General features: G+C 50.1%; 1 protein-coding gene across 1 annotated transcript; it reads left to right on the top strand.

The window, feature by feature from the left end:
* Positions 1 to 9,310: 9,310 nt before the first annotated feature.
* On the top strand, positions 9,311 to 22,202 carry LOC140406624 (putative nuclease HARBI1). Its single transcript, XM_072494625.1, has one exon. It carries the CDS (start codon positions 17,765 to 17,767, stop codon positions 19,388 to 19,390), a length of 1,626 nt encoding a protein of 541 aa, XP_072350726.1. The 5' UTR covers positions 9,311 to 17,764; the 3' UTR covers positions 19,391 to 22,202.
* Positions 22,203 to 22,831: the final 629 nt, after the last annotated feature.

The raw sequence follows: 22,831 nt of genomic DNA, 5'->3' as shown, positions 1-22,831 counted from the left end.
TCTCTCTATCCCAGTCTCTCTCTCTCTCTATCCAGTCTCTCTCTCTCTCTCTCTCTCTATCCCAGTCTCTCTCTCTCTCTATCCCAGTCTCTCTCTCTCTATCCCAGTCTCTCTCTCTCTCTATCCCAGTCTCTCTCTCTCTCTCTCTCTCTATCCCAGTCCTCTCTCTCTATCCCAGTCTCTCTCTCTCTATCCCAGTCTCTCTCTCTCTCTATCCCACTCTCTCTCTCTCTCTATCCCAGCTCTCTCTCTCTCTATCCCAGTCTCTCTCTCTCTCTATCCCAGTCTCTCTCTCTCTCTATCCCAGTCTCTCTCTCTCTATCCCAGTCTCTCTCTCCTCTCTATCCCAGTCTCTCTCTCTCTCTCTCTCTCTATCCCAGTCTCTCTCTCTCTCTATCCCAGTCTCTCTCTCTCTCTCTATCCCAGTCTCTCTCTCTCTCTATCCCAGTCTCTCTCTCTCTCTCTCTCTCTATCCCAGTCTCTCTCTCTCTATCCCAGTCTCTCTCTCTCTATCCAGTCTCTCTCTCTCTCTATCCCAGTCTCTCTCTCTCTCTATCCCAGTCTCTCTCTCTCTCTCTATCCCAGTCTCTCTCTCTCTCTCTCTATCCCAGTCTCTCTCTCTCACTCTATCCCAGTCTCTCTCTCTCTCTATCACAGTCTCTCTCTCTCTCTATCCCAGTCTCTCTCTCTCTCTATCCCAGTCTCTCTCTCTGTATCACAGTCTCTCTCTCTCTCTATCCCAGTCTCTCTCTCTCTCTATCCCAGTCTCTCTCTCTCCTCTCTCTATCCCAGTCTCTCTCTCTCTCTCTCTAATCCCAGTCTCTCTCTCTCTCTCTCTCTCTATCCCAGTCTCTCTCTCTCTCTCTCTCTATCCCAGTCTCTCTCTCTCTATCCCAGTCTCTCTCTCTCTCTCTATCCCAGTCTCTCTCTCTCTCTCTCTCTCTATCCAATCTCTCTCTCTCTATCCAGTCTCTCTCTCTCTCTATCCCAGTCTCTCTCTCTCTCTATCCCAGTCTCTCTCTCTCTATCCCAGTCTCTCTCTCTCTATCCCAGTCTCTCTCTCTATCCCTCTCTCTCTCTCTCTCTATCCCAGTCTCTCTCTCTCTCTCTATCCCAGTCTCTCTCTCTCTCTATCCCAGTCTCTCTCTCTCTCTCTCTCTCTCTATCCCAATCTCTCTCTCTCTATCCCAGTCTCTCTCTCTCTCTATCCCAGTCTCTCTCTCTCTCTATCCCAGTCCTCTCTCTCTCTATCCCAGTCTCTCTCTCTCTATCCCAGTCTCTCTCTCTCTCTATCCCAGTCTCTCTCTCTCTCTCTCTCTCTATCCCAATCTCTCTCTCTCTATCCCAGTCTCTCTCTCTCTCTATCCCAGTCTCTCTCTCTCTCTATCCCAGTCTCTCTCTCTCTATCCCAGTCTCTCTCTCTCTCTATCCCAGTCTCTCTCTCTCTCTCTCTCTCTATCCCAGTCTCTCTCTCTATCCCAGTCTCTCTCTCTCTCTATCCCAGTCTCTCTCTCTCTCTATCCCACTCTCTCTCTCTCTATCCCAGTCTCTCTCTCTCTATCCCAGTCTCTCTCTCTCTATCCCAGTCTCTCTCTCTCTCTATCCCAGTCTCTCTCTCTCTCTATCCCAGTCTCTCTCTCTCTCTATCCCAGTCTCTCTCTCTCTCTCTCTCTCTATCCCAGTCTCTCTCTCTCTCTATCTCTCTATCCCAGTCTCTCTCTCTCTCTCTATCCCAGTCTCTCTCTCTCTCTATACCAGTGCCTCTCTCTCTCTCTATCCCAGTCTCTCTCTCTCTATCCCAGTCTCTCTCTCTCTATCCCAGTCTCTCTCTCTCTCTATCCCAGTCTCTCTCTCTCTATCCCAGTCTCTCTCTCTCTCTATCCCAGTCTCTCTCTCTCTCTCTCTCTATCCCAGTCTCTCTCTCTCTCTATCCCAGTCTCTCTCTCTCTCTCTATCCCAGTCTCTCTCTCTCTCTCTATCCCAGTCTCTCTCTCTATCCCAGTCTCTCTCTCTCTCTCTATCCCAGTCTCTCTCTCTATCCCAGTCTCTCTCTCTCTCTATCCCAGTCTCTCTCTCTCTCTATCCCAGTCTCTCTCTCTCTCTATCCCAGTCTCTCTCTCTCTCTATCCCAGTCTCTCTCTCTATCCCAGTCTCTCTCTCTCTCTATCCCAGTCTCTCTCTCTCTCTATCCCAGTCTCTCTCTCTATCTCTATCCCAGTCTCACTCTCTCTCTCTCTATCCCAGTCTCTCTCTCTCTCTCTATCCCAGTCTCTCTCTCTATCCCAGTCTCTCTCTCTCTCTATCCCAGTCTCTCTCTCTCTCTATCCCAGTCTCTCTCTCTATCTCTATCCCAGTCTCTCTCTCTCTCTATCCCAGTCTCTCTCTATCCCAGTCTCTCTCTCTCTATCCCTTCTCTCTATCCCAGTCTCTCTCTCTCTCTCTCTATCCCTTCTCTCTATCCCAGTCTCTCTCTCTATCCCAGTCTCTCTCTCTCTCTATCCCAGTCTCTCTCTCTCTCTCTATCCCAGTCTCTCTCTCTCTCTATCCCAGTCTCTCTCTCTCTATCCCAGTCTCTCTCTCTCTCTATCCCAGTCTCTCTCTCTCTCTCTCTCTATCCCAGTCTCTCTCTCTCTCTATCCCAGTCTCTCTCTCTCTCTCTATCCCAGTCTCTCTCTCTCTCTCTATCCCAGTCTCTCTCTCTATCCCAGTCTCTCTCTCTCTCTCTATCCCAGTCTCTCTCTCTATCCCAGTCTCTCTCTCTCTCTATCCCAGTCTCTCTCTCTCTCTATCCCAGTCTCTCTCTCTCTCTATCCCAGTCTCTCTCTCTATCCCAGTCTCTCTCTCTCTCTATCCCAGTGTCTCTCTCTCTCTCTCTCTCTATCCCAGTCTCTCTCTCTCTCTATCCCAGTCTCTCTCTCTCTCTATCCCAGTCTCTCTCTCTATCCCAGTCTCTCTCTCTCTCTATCCCAGTCTCTCTCTCTCTCTCTATCCCAGTCTCTCTCTCTCTCTATCCCAGTCTCTCTCTCTATCCCAGTCTCTCTCTCTCTCTATCCCAGTCTCTCTCTCTCTCTCTATCCCAGTCTCTCTCTCTCTCTCTCTATCCCAGCCTCTCTCTCTATCCCAGTCTCTCTCTCTCTCTCTATCCCAGTCTCACACTCTCTCTATCCCAGCCTCTCTCTCTATCCCAGTCTCTCTCTCTCTCTATCCCAGTCTCTCTCTCTCTATCCCAGTCTCTCTCTCTCTCTATCCCAGTCTCTCTCTCTCTCTATCCCAGTCTCTCTCTCTATCCCAGTCTCTCTCTCTCTCTATCCCAGTGTCTCTCTCTCTCTCTCTCTCTATCCCAGTCTCTCTCTCTCTCTATCCCAGTCTCTCTCTCTCTCTATCCCAGTCTCTCTCTCTATCCCAGTCTCTCTCTCTCTCTATCCCAGTCTCTCTCTCTCTCTCTATCCCAGTCTCTCTCTCTCTCTATCCCAGTCTCTCTCTCTATCCCAGTCTCTCTCTCTCTCTATCCCAGTCTCTCTCTCTCTCTCTATCCCAGTCTCTCTCTCTCTCTCTCTATCCCAGCCTCTCTCTCTATCCCAGTCTCTCTCTCTCTCTCTATCCCAGTCTCACCCTCTCTCTATCCCAGCCTCTCTCTCTATCCCAGTCTCTCTCTCTCTCTATCCCAGTCTCTCTCTCTCTATCCCAGTCTCTCTCTCTCTCTATCCCAGTCTCTCTCTCTCTATCCCAGTCTCTCTCTCTCTCTATCCCAGTCTCTCTCTCTCTATCCCAGTCTCTCTCTCTCTCTATCCCAGTCTCTCTCTCTCTATCCCAGTCTCTCTCTCTCTCTATCCCAGTCTCTCTCTCTATCCCAGTCTCTCTCTCGCTCTATCCCAGTCTCTCTCTCTCTCTCTCTATCCCAGTCTCTCTCTCTCTCTCTATCCCAGGCCCCACCCCAGTTCCGCTCTCCGCCAATCACACATTGCGCTCCCGCCCCACGTGATTTTGGTCTGAGCAGCGGCTGCGGCACCGGAGAGATCGCGACAGAGCGAGGAGAGAGAGAGACTGGGATAGAGAGAGAGAGAGAGACTGGGATAGAGAGAGAGACTGGGATAGAGAGAGAGAGAGACTGGGATAGAGAGAGAGAGACACTGGGATAGAGAGAGAGAGAGAGACTGGGATAGAGAGAGAGACTGGGATAGAGAGAGAGAGACTGGGATAGAGAGAGAGAGAGACTGGGATAGAGAGAGAGAGAGACTGGGATAGAGAGAGAGAGACACTGGGATAGAGAGAGAGAGAGAGACTGGGATAGAGAGAGAGACTGGGATAGAGAGAGAGAGACTGGGATAGAGAGAGAGAGACTGGGATAGAGAGAGAGAGAGACTGGGATAGAGAGAGAGACTGGGATAGAGAGAGAGAGAGAGACTGGGATAGAGAGAGAGAGACTGGGATAGAGAGAGAGACTGGGATAGAGAGAGAGAGAGAGACTGGGATAGAGAGAGAGAGAGACTGGGATAGAGAGAGAGAGACTGGGATAGAGAGAGAGACTGGGATAGAGAGAGAGAGACTGGGATAGAGAGAGAGAGAGACTGGGATAGAGAGAGAGACTGGGATAGAGAGAGAGAGACTGGGATAGAGAGAGAGACTGGGATAGAGAGAGAGAGAGACTGGGATAGAGAGAGAGAGACACTGGGATAGAGAGAGAGAGAGACTGGGATAGAGAGAGAGAGAGACTGGGATAGAGAGAGAGAGAGACTGGGATAGAGAGAGAGAGACTGGGATAGAGAGAGAGAGAGACTGGGATAGAGTGAGAGAGACTGGGATAGAGAGAGAGAGAGACTGGGATAGAGTGAGAGAGACTGGGATAGAGAGAGAGAGACTGGGATAGAGAGAGAGAGACTGGGATAGAGAGAGAGACTGGGATAGAGAGAGAGAGAGACTGGGATAGAGAGAGAGAGACACTGGGATAGAGAGAGAGAGAGACTGGGATAGAGTGAGAGAGACTGGGATAGAGAGAGAGAGAGACTGGGATAGAGAGAGAGAGACTGGGATAGAGAGAGAGAGACTGGGATAGAGAGAGAGAGAGACTGGGATAGAGTGAGAGAGACTGGGATAGAGAGAGAGAGAGACTGGGATAGAGAGAGAGAGACTGGGATAGAGAGAGAGAGACTGGGATAGAGAGAGAGAGACTGGGATAGAGAGAGAGACTGGGATAGAGAGAGAGAGAGACTGGGATAGAGAGAGAGAGACACTGGGATAGAGAGAGAGAGAGAGACTGGGATAGAGAGAGAGACTGGGATAGAGAGAGAGAGACTGGGATAGAGAGAGAGACTGGGATAGAGAGAAGGGATAGAGAGAGAGAGAGAGAGACTGGGATAGAGAGAAGGGATAGAGAGAGAGAGACTGGGATAGAGAGAGACTGGGATAGAGAGAGAGAGAGACTGGGATAGAGATAGAGAGAGAGACTGGGATAGAGAGAGAGAGAGACTGGGATAGAGAGAGAGAGAGACTGGGATAGAGAGAGAGACTGGGATAGAGAGAGAGAGAGAGACTGGGATAGAGAGAGAGAGTGAGACTGGGATAGAGAGAGAGAGAGAGACTGGGATAGAGAGAGTGAGAGACTGGGATAGAGAGAGAGAGAGACTGGGATAGAGAGAGAGAGAGAGACTGGGCTAGAGAGAGAGAGAGAGAGACTGGGATAGAGAGAGAGAGAGACTGGGATAGAGAGAGAGAGAGACTGGGATAGAGAGAGAGAGACACTGGGATAGAGAGAGAGAGAGAGACTGGGATAGAGAGAGAGACTGGGATAGAGAGAGAGAGAGACTGGGATAGAGAGAGAGAGACACTGGGATAGAGAGAGAGAGAGAGACTGGGATAGAGAGAGAGACTGGGATAGAGAGAGAGAGACTGGGATAGAGAGAGAGAGAGACTGGGATAGAGAGAGAGAGACACTGGGATAGAGAGAGAGAGAGAGACTGGGATAGAGAGAGAGACTGGGATAGAGAGAGAGAGACTGGGATAGAGAGAGAGAGAGACTGGGATAGAGAGAGAGAGAGAGACTGGGATAGAGAGAGAGAGACTGAGATAGAGAGAGAGAGAGACTGGGATAGAGAGAGAGACTGGGATAGAGAGAAGGGATAGAGAGAGAGAGAGAGAGACTGGGATAGAGAGAAGGGATAGAGAGAGAGAGACTGGGATAGAGAGAGACTGGGATAGAGAGAGAGAGACTGGGATAGAGAGAGAGAGAGAGATTGGGATAGAGAGAGAGAGAGACTGGGGTAGAGAGAGAGAGAGAGACTTGGATAGAGAGAGAGAGACTTGGATAGAGAGAGAGAGACTGGGATAGAGAGAGAGAGACTGGGATAGAGAGAGAGAGAGAGAGAGGCACTGGGATAGAGAGAGAGAGACACTGGGATAGAGACAGAGCGAGAGACTGGGATAGAGAGAGAGAGAGACTGGGAGAGAGAGAGAAAGACTGGGATAGAGAGAGAGAAAGACTGGGATAGAGAGAGAGAGGGATAGAGAGAGAGAGAGACTGGGATAGAGAGAGAGAGGGACTGGGATAGAGAGAGAGAGAGGCACTGGTATAGAGAGAGAGAGAGACTGGGATAGAGAAGCAGAGACTGGGATAGAGAGTGAGAGACTGCGATAGAGAGAGAGACTGGAATAGAGAGAGAGCGAGACTCGGATAGAGAGAGAGAGATTGTGGGTTAGAGAGAGACTGGGATAGTGAGAGAGACTGGGATAGAGAGGGAGAGAGACTGGGATAGAGAGGGAGAGAGACTGGGATAGAGAGAGAGAGAGAGAGACTGGGATAGAGAGAGAGAGAGACTGGGATAGAGAGAGAGACTGCGATAGAGAGAGAGACTGGGATAGAGAGAGAGAGAGACTGGGATAGAGAGAGAGAGACTGGGATAGAGAGAGAGAGAGAGACTGGGATAGAGAGAGAGAGAGACTGGGAGAGATAGAGAGAGACTGGGATAGAGAGAGAGAGAGACTGGGATAGAGAGAGAGACTGGGATAGAGAGAGAGACTGGGATAGAGAGAGAGAGAGACTGGGATAGAGAGAGAGAGACTGGGATAGAGAGAGAGACTGGGTTAGAGAGAGAGAGAGAGACTGGGATAGAGAGAGAGAGAGACTGGGATAGAGAGAGAGAGAGAGAGACTGGGATAGAGAGAGAGAGAGACTGGGATAGAGAGAGAGAGAGACTGGGATAGAGAGAGAGAGAGAGAGACTGGGATAGAGAGAGAGAGAGACTGGGATAGAGAGAGAGACTGGGATAGAGAGAGAGACTGGGATAGAGAGAGAGAGAGACTGGGATAGAGAGAGAGAGACTGGGATAGAGAGAGAGACTGGGATAGAGAGAGACTGGGATAGAGAGAGAGAGAGACTGGGATAGAGAGAGAGAGAGAGAGACTGGGATAGAGAGAGAGAGAGACTGGGATAGAGAGAGAGAGAGACTGGGATAGAGAGAGAGAGAGACTGGGATAGAGAGAGAGACTGGGATAGAGAGAGAGAGAGAGACTGGGAGAGAGAGAGAGAGAGACTGGGATAGAGAGAGAGAGAGACTGGGATAGAGAGAGAGAGAGAGACTGGGATAGAGAGAGAGAGAGAGAGAGACTGGGATAGAGAGAGAGAGAGACTGGGATAGAGAGAGAGACTGGGATAGAGAGAGAGAGAGAGACTGGGATAGAGATAGAGAGAGAGACTGGGATAGAGAGAGAGAGAGACTGGGATAGAGAGAGAGAGAGACTGGGATAGAGAGAGAGACTGGGATAGAGAGAGAGAGAGAGACTGGGATAGAGAGAGAGAGAGAGAGACTGGGAGAGAGAGAGAGAGAGATTGGGATAGAGAGAGAGAGAGACTGGGATAGAGAGAGAGAGAGACTGGGATAGAGAGAGAGACTGGGATAGAGAGAGAGAGAGAGACTGGGATAGAGATAGAGAGAGAGACTGGGATAGAGAGAGAGAGAGACTGGGATAGAGAGAGAGAGAGACTGGGATAGAGAGAGAGACTGGGATAGAGAGAGAGAGAGAGACTGGGATAGAGAGAGAGAGAGAGACTGGGATAGAGAGAGAGAGAGAGACTGGGATAGAGAGAGTGAGAGACTGGGATAGAGAGAGAGAGAGACTGGGATAGAGAGAGAGAGAGAGACTGGGCTAGAGAGAGAGAGAGAGAGACTGGGATAGAGAGAGAGAGAGACTGGGATAGAGAGAGAGAGAGACTGGGATAGAGAGAGAGAGACACTGGGATAGAGAGAGAGAGAGAGACTGGGATAGAGAGAGAGACTGGGATAGAGAGAGAGAGAGACTGGGATAGAGAGAGAGAGACACTGGGATAGAGAGAGAGAGAGAGACTGGGATAGAGAGAGAGACTGGGATAGAGAGAGAGAGACTGGGATAGAGAGAGAGAGAGACTGGGATAGAGAGAGAGAGAGACTGGGATAGAGAGAGAGAGACACTGGGATAGAGAGAGAGAGAGAGACTGGGATAGAGAGAGAGACTGGGATAGAGAGAGAGAGACTGGGATAGAGAGAGAGAGAGACTGGGATAGAGAGAGAGAGAGAGACTGGGATAGAGAGAGAGAGACTGAGATAGAGAGAGAGAGAGACTGGGATAGAGAGAGAGACTGGGATAGAGAGAAGGGATAGAGAGAGAGAGAGAGAGACTGGGATAGAGAGAAGGGATAGAGAGAGAGAGACTGGGATAGAGAGAGAGACTGGGATAGAGAGAGAGAGAGACTGGGATAGAGAGAGAGAGACTGGGATAGAGAGAGAGAGACTGGGATAGAGAGAGAGAGAGACTGGGATAGAGAGAGAGACTGTGATAGAGAGAGAGTGAGAGACTGGGATAGAGAGAGAGAGACTGGGATAGAGAGAGAGAGAGAAACTGGGATAGAGAGAGAGAGAGACTGGGATAGAGAGAGAGACTGGGATTGAGAGAGAGAGAGACTGGGATAGAGAGAGAGAGATCGAGAGAGAGAGACTAGGATAGAGAGAGAGAGACTGGGATAGAGAGAGTGTGAGAGAGAGAAAGACTGGGCTAGAGAGAGAGAGAGACTGGGATAGAGAGAGACTGGGATAGAGAGAGAGAGACTGGGATAGAGAGAGAGAGAGAGACTGGGATAGAGAGAGAGACTGGGATTGAGAGAGAGAGAGACTGGGATAGAGAGAGAGAGATAGAGAGAGAGAGACTGGGATAGAGAGAGTGTGAGAGAGAGTAAGACTGGGATAGAGAGAGAGAGAGACTGGGATAGAGAGAGACTGCGATAGAGAGAGAGAGACTGGGATAGAGAGAGAGACTGGGATAGAGAGAGAGAGACTGGGATTGAGAGAGAGAGAGACTGGGATAGAGAGAGAGACTGGGATTGAGAGAGAGAGAGACTGGGATAGAGAGAGAGAGATAGAGAGAGAGAGACTAGGATAGAGAGAGAGAGACTGGGATAGAGAGAGTGTGAGAGAGAGAAAGACTGGGCTAGAGAGAGAGAGAGACTGGGATAGAGAGAGACTGGGATAGAGAGAGAGAGACTGGGATAGAGAGAGAGAGAGAGACTGGGATAGAGAGAGAAAGAGAGAGACTGGGTTAGAGAGAGAGAGACTTGGATAGGTGAGAGAAAGACTGGGATAGAGAGAGAGAGAGAGACTGGGATAGAGAGAGAGAGACTGGGATAGAGAGAGAGAGAGAGAGAGACTGGGATAGAGAGAGAGAGACTGGGATAGAGAGAGACTGGGATAGAGAGAGAGAGACTGGGATAGAGAGAGACTGGGATAGAGAGAGAGACTGGGATAGAGAGAGACTGGAATAGAGAGAGAGAGACTGGGATTGAGACAGAGAGAGAGACTGGGATAGAAAGAGAGAGAGAGACTGGGATAGAGAGAGACTGGGATAGAGAGAGAGAGACTGGGATAGAGAGAGAGAGAGAGATTGGGATAGAGAGAGAGAGAGACTGGGGTAGAGAGAGAGAGAGAGACTTGGATAGAGAGAGAGAGACTTGGATAGAGAGAGAGAGACTGGGATAGAGAGAGAGAGAGAGAGGCACTGGGATAGAGAGAGAGAGACACTGGGATAGAGACAGAGCGAGAGACTGGGATAGAGAGAGAGAGAGACTGGGAGAGAGAGAGAAAGACTGGGATAGAGAGAGAGAAAGACTGGGATAGAGAAGCAGAGACTGGGATAGAGAGTGAGAGACTGCGATAGAGAGAGAGACTGGAATAGAGAGAGAGCGAGACTCGGATAGAGAGAGAGAGATTGTGGGTTAGAGAGAGACTGGGATAGTGAGAGAGACTGGGATAGAGAGGGAGAGAGACTGGGATAGAGAGGGAGAGAGACTGGGATAGAGAGAGAGAGAGAGAGACTGGGATAGAGAGAGTGAGAGACTGGGATAGAGAGAGAGACTGGGATAGAGAGAGAGACTGCGATAGAGAGAGAGACTGGGATAGAGAGAGACTTGGATAGAGAGAGAGACTGGGATAGAGAGAGAGAGAGAAACTGGGATAGAGAGAGGGAGACACTGGGATACAGAGAGAGAGACTGGGATAGAGAGAGGGAGATTGGGATAGAGAGAGAGAGAGAGAGAGAGAGAGACTGGGATAGAGAGAGAGAGAGACTGGGATAGAGAGAGAGAGATTGGGGTAGAAAGAGAGAGACTGGGATAGAGAGAGAGAGACTGGGATAGAGAGAAAGAGAGAGACTGGGATAGAGAGAGAGAGAGACTGGGATAGAGAGAGAGAGACTGGGATAGAGAGAGACTGGGATAGAGAGAGAGAGAGAGACTGGGATAGAGAGAGAGAGGGAGACTGGGATAGAGAGAGAGAGACTGGGATAGAGAGAGAGAGGGAGACTGGGATAGAGAGAGAGAGACTGGGATAGAGAGAGAAAGACTGGGATAGAGAGAGAGAGAGACTGGGATAGAGAGAGAGACTGGGATAGAGAGAGAGAGACTGGGATAGAGAGAGAGAGAGAGACTGGGATAGTGAGAGAGAGAGACTGGGATAGAGAGAGAAAGACTGGGATAGAGAGAGAGAGACTGGGATAGAGAGAGTGAGACTGGGATAGAGAGAGAGAGAGACTGGGATAGAGAGAGAGAGACTGGGATAGAGAGAGAGAGAGACTGGGATAGAGAGAGACTGGGATAGAGAGAGAGATCGAGACTGGGATAGAGAGAGAGATCGAGACTGGGATAGAGAGAGAGACTGGGATTGAGAGAGAGAGACTGGGATAGAGAGAGAGAGACTGGGATAGAGAGAGAGAGAGACTGGGATAGAGAGAGAGATCGAGACTGGGATAGAGAGAGAGAGAGAGAGACTGGGATAGAGAGAGAGAGAGACTGGGATAGAGAGAGAGAGACTGGGATAGAGAGAGAGATCGAGATTGGGATAGAGAGAGAGAGAGAGACTGGGATAGAGAGGGAGAGAGGCTGGGATAGAGAGAGAGACTGGGATAGGGAGAGAGAGATACTGGGATAGAGAGAGTGTGAGAGACTGGGATAGAGAGAGAGAGACTGGGATAGAGAGAGAGAGAGAGACTGGGATAGAGAGAGAGAGAGACTGGGATAGAGAGAGAGAGGGAGACTGGGATAGAGAGAGAGAGACTGGGATAGAGAGAGAAAGAGACTGGGATAGAGAGAGAGACTGGGATAGAGAGAGAGAGAGAGACTGGGATAGATAGAGAGAGAGACTGGGATAGAGAGGGAGACTGGGATACAGAGAGAGAGATTGGGATAGAGAGAGAGACTGGGATAGAGAGAGACTGGGATAGATAGAGAGAGAGACTGGGATAGAGAGGGAGACTGGGATTGAGAGAGAGAGACTGGGATAGAGAGAGAGAGACTGGGATAGAGAGAGACTGGGATAGAGAGAGAGATCGAGACTGGGATAGAGAGAGAGAGAGAGAGACTGGGATAGAGAGAGAGAGAGAGAGACTGGGATAGAGAGAGAGAGACTGGGATAGAGAGAGAGAGACTGGGATAGAGAGAGAGAGGGAGACTGGGATAGAGAGAGAAAGAGAGACTGGGATAGAGAGAGAGACTGGGATAGAGAGAGAGAGAGAGACTGGGATAGAGAGTGACTGGGATAGATAGAGAGAGAGACTGGGATAGAGAGGGAGACTGGGATACAGAGAGAGAGATTGGGATAGAGAGAGAGACTGGGATAGAGAGAGACTGGGATAGATAGAGAGAGAGACTGGGATTGAGAGAGAGAGACTGGGATAGAGAGAGAGAGACTGGGATAGAGAGAGACTGGGATAGAGAGAGAGATCGAGACTGGGATAGAGAGAGAGAGAGAGAGACTGGGATAGAGAGAGAGAGAGAGAGACTGGGATAGAGAGAGAGATCGAGACTGGGATAGAGAGAGAGAGACTGGGATAGAGAGAGAGAGAGACTGGGATAGAGAGAGAGAGAGACTGGGATAGAGAGAGAGAGAGACTGGGAGAGAGAGAGACTGGGATTGAGAGAGAGAGTGACTGGGATAGAGAGAGAGAGAGACTGGGATAGAGAGAGAGAGACTGGGATAGAGAGGGAGACTGGGACAGAGAGAGAGAGACTGGGACAGAGAGAGAGAAAGACTGATAGAGAGAGAGAGACTGGGATAGAGAGAGAGATAGAGCGAGAGACTGGGATAGAGAGAGAGTCTGGGATAGAGAGAGAGCGAGAGAGACTGGGATAGAGAGAGAGAGAGAGACTGGGATAGAGAGAGAGAGACTGGGATAGAGCGAGAGGGAGAGACTGGGATAGAGAGAGAGGGAAAGACTGGGATAGAGAGAGAGACTGGGATCGAGAGAGAGACTGGGATAGAGAGAGAGCGAGAGAGACTGGGATAGAGAGAGAGAGAGAGACTGGGATAGAGAGAGAGAGACTGGGATAGAGCGAGAGAGAGAGACTGGGATAGATAGAGAATGGAATAGAGAGAGAGAGAGACTGGGATAGAGCGAGACAGACTGGGATAGAGAGAGAGACTGGGATAGATAGAGAGAGACTGGAATAGAGGGAGAGAGAGAGACTGGGATAGAGAGAGAGAGAGAGACTGGGATAGAGAGAGAGAGAGACAGGGATAGAGAGAGAGACTGGGATAAAGAGAGGGACTGGGATAGAGAGAGAGAGACTGGGATAGAGAGAGAGAGAAACACCTGGATAGAGAGAGAGAGACTTGGATAGAGAGACTGAGACTGGGATAGAGAGAGAGACTGGGATAGAGGGAGAGAGAGAGACTGGGATAGATAGAGAGAGAGAGACTGGGATAGAGAGAGGGAGAGACAGGGATAGATACCGAGAGAGAGTGGGATAGATACCGAGAGAGAGAGGGATAGGTACCGAGAGAGAGAGAGATAGATACCAAGAGAGAGAAGGATAGATACCGAGAGAGAGAGGGATAGATACCGAGAGAGAGAGGGATAGATACCGAGAGAGTGAGGGATAGATACCGACAGAGAGGGATAGATTCCGAGAGAGAGGGATAGATACCGAGAGAGAGAGGGGTAGATACCGAGAGAGAGTGAGGGATAGATACCGAGAGAGAGGCATAGATACCGAGAGAGAGCGATAGATACCGAGAGAGAGAGATAGATACCGAGAGAGAGAGTGATAGATACCGAGACAGAGAGGGATAGATACTGTGAGAGAGGGATAGATACCGAGAGAGTGAGGGATAGATACCGAGAGAAAGGGATAGATACCGAGTGAGAGAGGGATAGATACCGAGAGAGAGAGGGATAGATACCGAGAGAGAGAGGGATAGATACCGAGAGAGAGAGGGATATTGTTCATGAAAGGATTTTGTGCAATTCTTATGAATTTTTGGGACGGGGACATAGGGAGGCTCCCTCTGCAGTTTGTTCGGGGGATGCCATAAAAAAAAGAGAGAGAGGGATAGATACCGAGAGAGAGAAGTAAAGATACCGAGAGCGAGAGGGATAGATACCGAGAGAGAGAGGGATAGATACCGAGAGAGAGAGAGGGATAGATACCGAGAGAGAGGGATAGATACTGAGAGAGAGAGGGATAGATACCGAGAGAGAGAGAGGGATAGATACCGAGAGAGAGGGGGATAGATACCGAGAGAGAGAGGGATAGATACCGAGAGAGAGGGATAGATACTGAGAGAGAGAGGGATAGATACCGAGAGAGAGAGAGGGATAGATACCGAGAGAGAGGGGGATAGATACCGAGAGAGAGAGGGATAGATACCGAGAGAGAGAGAGGGATAGATACCGAGAGAGAGAGGGATAGATACCGAGAGAGAGAGGGATAGATACCGAGAGAGAGGGATAGATACCGAGAGAGAGAAGTAAAGATACCGAGAGCGAGAGGGATAGATACCGAGAGAGAGAGGGATAGATACCGAGACAGAGAGGGATAGATACCGAGAGAGAGAGAGGGATAGATACCGAGAGAGAGAGAGGGATAGATACCAAGAGAGAGGGGGATAGATACTGTGAGAGAGGGATAGATACCGAGAGAGAGAGATAGATACGGAGAGAGAGGGGGATAGATACCGAGAGAGAGGGATAGATACGGAGAGAGAGAGATAGATACCGAGAGAGAGTGATAAATACTGAGAGAGAGGGAAAGATACCGAGAGAGAGAGGGATAGATACCGAGAGTGATAGATACCGAGAGAGAGACGGATAGATACCGAGAGAGGGAGATAGATACCGAGATAGAGAGAGAGGGATAGATACAGAGAGAGAGAGGGATAGATACAGAGAGAAAGAGGGATAGATACCGAGAGTGAGGGATAGATACCGAGAGTGAGGGATAGATCCCGAGAGAGAGGGATAGATACCGAGAGAGAGAGGGATAGCTACCGAGAGAGAGAGGGATAAATACCAAGAGAGCGAGATAGATACCGAGAGAAAGAGGGATAGATACCGAGAGAGAGAGGGATAGATACCGAGAGAGAGAGATAGATACCGAGAGAGAGAGGGATAGATACCAAGAGAGAGAGGGATAGATACCGAGAGAGGGATAGATACCGAGAGAGAGAGGGATAGATACCGAGAGAGAGAGGGATAGATACCGAGAGAGAGGGATAGATACCGAGAGTGATAGATACCGAGAGAGGGAGATAGATACCGAGAGAGAGAGATAGAGAGAGAGGGATAGATACAGAGAGAGAGAGGGATAGATACAGAGAGAGAGAGGTAAAGATACCGAGAGAGAGGGATAGATACCGAGAGAGAGGGGGATAGATACCGAGAGAGAGGGATAGATACTGAGAGAGAGAGATAGATACCGAGAGAGAGAGGGATAGATACCGAGAGTGATAGATACCGAGAGAGGGAGATAGATACCGAGAGAGAGAGATAGAGAGAGAGGGATAGATACAGAGAGAGAGAGGGATAGATACAGAGAGAGAGAGGGATAGATACCAAGAGTGAGGGATAGATACCGAGAGCGAGAGGGATATATACCGAGAGAGCGAGATAGATACCGAGAGAAAGAGGGATAGATACCGAGAGAGAGAGGGATAGATACCGAGAGAGAGTGATAGATACCGAGAGAGAAGGGTAGATACCGAGAGCGAGAGAGAGATATAGATATCGATGGAGAGAGATAGATACTGAGAGGGAGAGAGACAGAGAGAGAGAGGGATAGATACAGAGAGAGAGGGATAGATACCGAGAGAGAGGGATAGATACCGAGAGAGAGGGATAGATACCGTGAGGGAGGGATAGATATCGAGAGAGAGGGATAGATACAGAGAGAGCAGTATAGATACCGAGAGAGAGAGGGATAGATACCGAGTGAGAGGGCTAGATACCGAGAGAGAGGGATAGATACCGAGAGAGTGGGATAGGTACCGAGAGAGAGAGGGATAGAAACCGAGAGAGAGAGAGATAGATACCGAGAGAGAGGGATAGGTACTGCCGGAGAGAGAGATATATACCGAGAGAGAGGGATAGATACCGAGAGCGAGAGAGGGATAGATACCGAGAGAGGGATAGATACCAAGAGAGAGAGGGATAGATACCAAGAGAGAGAGGGATAGATACCGAGAGAGAGAGGGATAGCTACCGAGAGAGAGAGGGATAGATACCGAGAGAGAGAGGGATAGATACCGAGAGAGAGGGATAGATACCGAGAGAGAGAGGGATAGATACCGAGAGAGAGAGGGATAGATACCGAGAGAGAGAGGGATATTGTTCATGAAAGGATTTTGTACAATTCTTATGAATTTTTGGGACGGGGACATAGGGAGGCTCCCTCTGCAGTTTGTTTGGGGGATGCCATAAAAAAAAAGAGAGAGAGGGATAGATACCGAGAGAGAGAGGGATAGATACCGAGGGTGATAGATACCGAGAGAGGGAGATAGATACCGAGAGAGAGAGACAGGGAGAGAGAGGGATAGATACAGAGAGAGAGAGGGATAGATACCAAGAGTGAGGGATAGATACCGAGAGAGAGAGGGATATATACCGAGAGAGCGAGATAGATACCGAGAGAAAGAGGGATAGATACCGAGAGAGAGAGGGATAGATACCGAGAGAGAGTGATAGATACCGAGAGAGAAGGATAGATACCGAGAGAGAGATAGATACCGAGAGAGAGATATAGATATCGATGGAGAGAGATAGATACTGAGAGGGAGAGAGACAGAGAGAGAGAGGGATAGATACAGAGAGAGAGAGGGATAGATACCGTGAGGGAGTGATAGATATCGAGAGAGAGGGATAGATACAGAGAGAGCGGTATAGATACCGAGAGAGAGAGGGATAGATACCGAGTGAGAGGGATAGATACCGAGAGAGAGGGATAGATACCGAGAGAGAGAGATAGATACCGAGAGAGTGGGATAGGTACCGAGAGAGAGAGGGATAGAAACCGAGAGAGAGAGAGATAGATACCGAGAGAGAGGGATAGGTACTGCCGGAGAGAGAGAGATATACCGAGAGAGAGGGATAGATACCGAGAGCGAGAGAGGGATAGATACCGAGAGAGGGATAGATACCGAGAGAGAGAGGGATAGATACCGAGAGAGAGAGGGATCGATACCGAGGGAGAGGGATAGATACTGAGGGAGAGGGACAGATACCGAGAGAGAGAGGGATAGATACCGAGAGAGAGAGGGATAGATACTGAGAGAGAGGGATAGATACTGAGAGAGAGAGATAGATACCGAGAGTGAGGGATAGATACCAAGAGTGAGGGATAGATACCGAGAGTGAGGGATAGATACCGAGAGTGAGGGATAGATACCGAGAGAGAGGGATAGATATCGAGAGAGAGGGATAGGTACCGAGAGAGAGAGGGATAGATACTGAGAGAGAGGGATAGATACTGAGAGAGAGGGATAGATACCGAGAGTGAGGGATAGATACAGAGTGAGAGGCATAGTTACCGAGAGAGAAAGAGGGATAGATACCGAGAGAGAGGGATAGATACCGAGAGAGAGAGAGATAGAAATAGAGAGAGTGGGGTAGAAATCGAGAGAGAGAGGGATAGAAACCGAGAGAGAGGGATAGATACCGAGAGAGAGGGATAGATACCAAGAGAGAGGGATAGCTACCGAGAGAGAGAGACGGATAGATTGCGAGAGAGAGAGATAGAAATAGAGAGAGTGGGGTAGAAATCGAGAGAGTGGGGTAGAAATAGAGAGAGTGGGTAGAGAAAGAGGGATTGATAGATGCGTAGAGAGAAAGAGAAGGATAGAAACAGAGAGGGATAGATACTGAGGGAGGAAGTGGCATTAGGTACCTTGCTTCTTGGTTTGGGGGCTCTGGGATTTGGGGGCTCTGGGATTTGGGTGCTCTGGAGTTTGACTAACCTTTGGGGCTCTGGGTTTAGGGGATGGGTGCTCTGCTCAGTCTGCCCCTGGGGCTGGAGGATGAGGAGCTGAAAGAAGAACCGGAGCTGAATTCCAGAACTGGAATCAAACCTGGAGCTAGATTCAGACATGGGACTGTAGTAATACCTGGAGCCGGAGTACAACTTGGCACCGCAGTGAGACCCAGAACAAGGACCAGAGCAGGACAAAGACCTGGAGCCAGAGCTAGACTCTGGACCGGAGCTGAAGCAACCTTTGGATCCAGACTCATAACCGGATCTGTAACAAGACCTGGTGGTGGATTGCCACACAGAGCACAAACCGGATCAGAACCTGAACCCAGATTGGAGTTCAGACCTGGACTGGAATCAGGACTCAGCTCGAGAGCCGGAACAGGAGCAGAAATGGGAGTCGGACTTGCAGCAGGCGACGAAGCAGGTGTGGGAGCTGGACTGCGAGCAGAGGGCGGATACGAGGGGGTTGCACGACCTGAAACAGGGGAGGCAAGCAGCCTGGCATCCGGAGCCAGTACAGGAATTCGACTCGTTGCCGGAGGAGAGGCTGGACTTTCAGGAGGAGCGAGATTGAAAGTCAGAGTTGGACACGGAGCGGGAGCAGGCCGGGGTCGAGCCAGGGACCGAGGCCGGAGACCGTACACCAGGCGAGTGTTCCGGAACCGCACATCCTATCTCAACCTGAGCGAAGAGCAATGTGTGCAGAGGCTCGGCTTCAGCAGGGAGGCCGTGTCCGAGCTCTGTCACCTCGTCCAAGAGCAACTGCAACCCCGCACCAGGGCCTGGACTGCCCTGCCCGTGGCCGTCAAAGTGACGGTGGCCCTCAACTTCTACACCACGGGGTCATTCCAGGCCGCCAGCGGCCTCACCAACGACATCACCCAGTACGCCATCCACTGCTGCATCAGGGATGTGACAGAGGTGCTGTACTCCAAGCGGAACCAATTCATCAGCTTCCCCATGGAGACAGAGAGCCAGGCGGAGCGCGCACTGGGCTTCCGTGCGATCGCCGACTTCCCCCAGGTACAAGGTGTGCTGGGCTGTGCTCACGTGGCCCTCCGCGCTCCCTACGACCACCCGGGAGTCTACGTGAACAAGAAAGGTTTCCATTCCCTCAAGGTCCAGCTGGTGTGCGACCACCAGAAGCGGGTGATGCAGGTGTGCTCCCGATTTCCGGGCAGCGCGTGGCACTCCGCCATCCTGGAGCAGTCCTCTGTGCCGCCCCTCTTCCGGCCTGAGCGGCAGGCATTGGGCTGGCTGCTGGGGGGCAGTGGTTACCCCCTCGATACATGGCTAATGACCCCTGTCAGGAAGCCCCGGACCCCATGCCAGCATCATTACAATCAGAGCCACGCTGCTACCCTGGCTACAGTCCCCCAAACCATCGTGCTCCTTAAGCACAGATTCCGCTGCCTGTCCAAATCAGGAGGGACCCTGCAGTACAGCCCTGAGCGCGTCTCCAAGTTCATTGTTGTCTGCTGTATGCTCCATAACTTTGCCCTGCAGAGGGGGCAGGGGTTGGAGGAACCAGGGGAGGGCGAGGTGTGGGATGAAGAGGAGGAGGAAGAAAGTTCCCCGAATCTTACTGCTGCCACTGCCCTACAGCAACAGATCATCGCAGAGACCTTCAGCTGAATGCTAGCACCCACTTCCAGCCGAGCGAAGGTGCAGTGAGCATTCTGCTTGTTACGAGACCAGTGTCTCTCGGCCCTTCCATGATGGGATGCTCAAGGGGGCAGGCAGCTGAGGAGGATCCTCAACTGCTTGGTTACCTGATCGTCGACGGATGAGGAACACCGACTGCCAAGTCCATCGATCGCCGGACTGTCAATACAGTCAGGATAAAACTCGGGATCAGATCAGACTGCCGTTTGCCCATGAACACAATGTTCCTGGCCATTCAGAGGATATTCCAAAAGGGTTCATGAACTAAACAGTGATTTAATGGAACCGCCCATTTTGATCAGGTGTTAATAATGAGCAGCGATATCACACCTGGAATAGCGAATGCGCAGGACTTAATCTACATCAAAGAAATCGCTTTGTCTTCAGGGACTTTCTGAAGAAGACTGTGGTTCTTCAGAGGAGCGAACGATTGCTTCTCAGATTGAAATAAAAATGTATAATATGATTGATTTACTGTACTTACAGCTGTTTAATGTGCTACCTATTATTGGTCCCTGCCTCCCCTCCTCATTCAGTCATCGGTTTAGTAAAGGAATGACCTTTGGGCAGTGTGGTTAATATGTTGCTCCCGTGGGGCCTTGGCCGAGATGCTGAGAAGCGGTTTCGCTGCCTGCTGCATCTCGGACTAGATAGGCGGCCGATTATGTAGGCTTGAGCTGAGGAGAATTTTTATTTTATTTTATTTTTTATTCGTTCTCGGAATGTGGGCCAGCATTTGTTGCCCATCCCGAATATTGAACTGAGCGGCTTGCTTGGCCGTTTCAGTGGGTGGGGGGGGTTAAGGGTCAACCGCATCGCGGTGTGGGGTCTGGAGTCACGTGTAGGCCAGACCGACTAAGGGCAGATTTCCTCCCCTGAAGGACATTCGTGAACCAGATGCGTTCGACAATGGTTTCATGGTCGTTATTAGGCTTTTAATTCCAGATTTTTGTTTTATTATTGAATTCAAATTTCACCATCTGCCATGGTTCGAACCCAGAGCGTCACCCTGGGCCTCTGGATTACTTGTCCAGTGACAATACCCCAGTGTAACACAGTGGTTAGCACTGTTGCTTCACAGCTCCAGGGTCCCGGGTTCGATTCCCGGCTTGGGTCACTGTCTGTGCGGAGTCTGCACGTTCTCCCCGTGTCTGTGGGTTTCCTCCGGGTGCTCCGGTTTCCTCCCACAAGTCCCGAATGACGTGCTGTTAGGTGAATTGGACATTCTGAATTCTCCCTCTGTGTACCCGAACAGGCGCCGGAATGTGGCGACGAGGGGATTTTCACAGTAACTTCATTGCAGTGTTAATGGAAGCCTGCTTGTGACACTATTAAAGATTGTTATAAGATTACACCGCCGCCTTCCCTACTCACTCCGATGGTTGGGGATCTTTTCCTACCCCCGGAGAGTGTGGATTGCTCCATCGTTGGATATGTGGAAGACTTGAGATGGATAGATTCTCAGACAAGAAGGAAATCAAAGGGGTATGGGGTTGCCAGCAGGAAAGTGACCTTGAGGATCAGATACGACCTTCTGAAACAGTGGAACTGACTCGAGCGGAGTGCCCTCTGCTACTTCTGTTTCGTAAGTGCTGATATCAATGTATCACTGACCCTGGTCTGCCCTTGTGTTAGGAAACCTGTCAGTGTCTAGTGACCAATGCTGTCACCTCTCTCACTGTGTTTCAACATGGACACGTGCGCTAACTTGATGTTTGAAATCACCAAACCGCTATTTTAATGATTACAACAAATTGGGAATTTGTTTGCAACATTTAAGAAATGTTATCCCAGGAAGGAGAGCAAAGCGAACAGACCCAATCTGGGTCCAGGAACGCTGATCGTCATCTCATTACGGCGAGCCACTTTTGCAATCGGTTTGCACGGAGTAGCTTCGGGATCTTGCGAAATAGGTCCCATGGCGATTTTCCGTCTCCTGCAGGCGTGGGGTCAGAGTCTATTGTAAAAACATAAGGAACAGGAGTGGGCCGTTCACCTCCAGAACTGCAATAAGATTACGTTTGAACGGATTGTGGCCTTCCTGTCTGCTCCCCCACCACCCCCTGGGCCCTCTTGTCGACCAAAAATCTGCCTGCCTCAGCCCTGAATATATTCGGTAACTCAGCCTCCACCGCTGTCTGACGAAAAGCGTTCCAAACACAGGTGAACCTCTGGGAGAAGGAAATGCATCCTCATCTTAAACGGGAGGCCCCAGGCTTTGAAACTCTAGATTCCACCGTGAGTGTGAGCATCCACTCAGTACTTATCCCGTCAAACCCGCCCCCCCCCCTCAGAATCTTTTTGAACACATTTATCTGACGCCCAGCCCCCTGTCTTTTAAAGAACTGTTAACTATAACTCATTTAAATGATGTATGTTTCAAGAAGGTTTTCTCTGAAGGTACTTATTAACTACAGATGTCAATCCTCTAGTCCATCCCCAATGGAATAAATCCTCATTGAGATTTGTGAAATATATCTCCTTGAATGTCTGCAACTGTTTCTCTCCTGCCTGTTTACCACTTTAGTCAACATTGTCTTCGTACTCTTGTAATTGTCTTTATTTAGTCTAAGACAGCAGTCGTGGAACCACATTTCCCCCTCTCAAACTGACTTATGAAATTCTATCATGTTATGGAGGATGCTTTATTCTGCGATGATTAATTAATTCTGCCCTATTAAACAGGTTCTAGATAGCCTGTTGCCCGGTTGGTTTTGGAATGTATTGTTCTGAGTAACTGTCTCGAATACGCTCAATAAAATTATCCATGATTATTGCAGTACCTTTCTTGCAAGACCTCATTATTTCTTGATGTATTCTCTGTTCGATCAGTGCACACAGGGGGGAGTGGGTACAGGAGGAGGTCCATTAAACTACACCCACCAGTGACTTTTGCCTTTGCTATTTCTTATCTCTACATAGGGTGGCACAGTGGTTAGCGCTGCTGCCTCACAGCACCAGGGACCCGGGTTCAGTTCCAGCTTCGGGTGACTGTCTGTGCGGAGTCTGCACGTTCTCCCCCCCCCCCCCCGTGTCTGCGTGGGTTTCCTCCGGGTGCTCCAGTTTCCTCCCACAGTCCAAAGATGTGCGGGTTAGGTGGATTGGCCATGCTAAAGTGCCCTTCGTGTCCAAAGATGTGCGGGTTAGGTGGATTGGCCATGCTAAAGTGCCCTTCGTGTCCAAAGATGTGCGGGTTAGGTGGATTGGCCGTGCTAAATTGCCCTTCGTGTCCAAAGATGTGCGGGTTAGGTGGATTGGCCGTGCTAAATTACCCTTCGTGTCCAAAGATGTGCGGGTTAGGTGGATTAGCAATGCCAAATTGCCCCTTAGTGTCCAACGGTTAGGTTGAGTTACGGGGATGGGGCAGGGGAGTGGGGTGGTCTTTCAAAGAGTTGGTGCAGACTCGATGGG

Source organism: Scyliorhinus torazame, unplaced genomic scaffold (genome assembly GCF_047496885.1).
Source record: "Scyliorhinus torazame isolate Kashiwa2021f unplaced genomic scaffold, sScyTor2.1 scaffold_722, whole genome shotgun sequence".
NCBI lineage: Eukaryota > Metazoa > Chordata > Chondrichthyes > Carcharhiniformes > Scyliorhinidae > Scyliorhinus > Scyliorhinus torazame.
The sequence above is the reverse complement of the archived record's forward strand: the minus strand, read 5'-3'. Positions and strand labels throughout refer to the sequence as shown.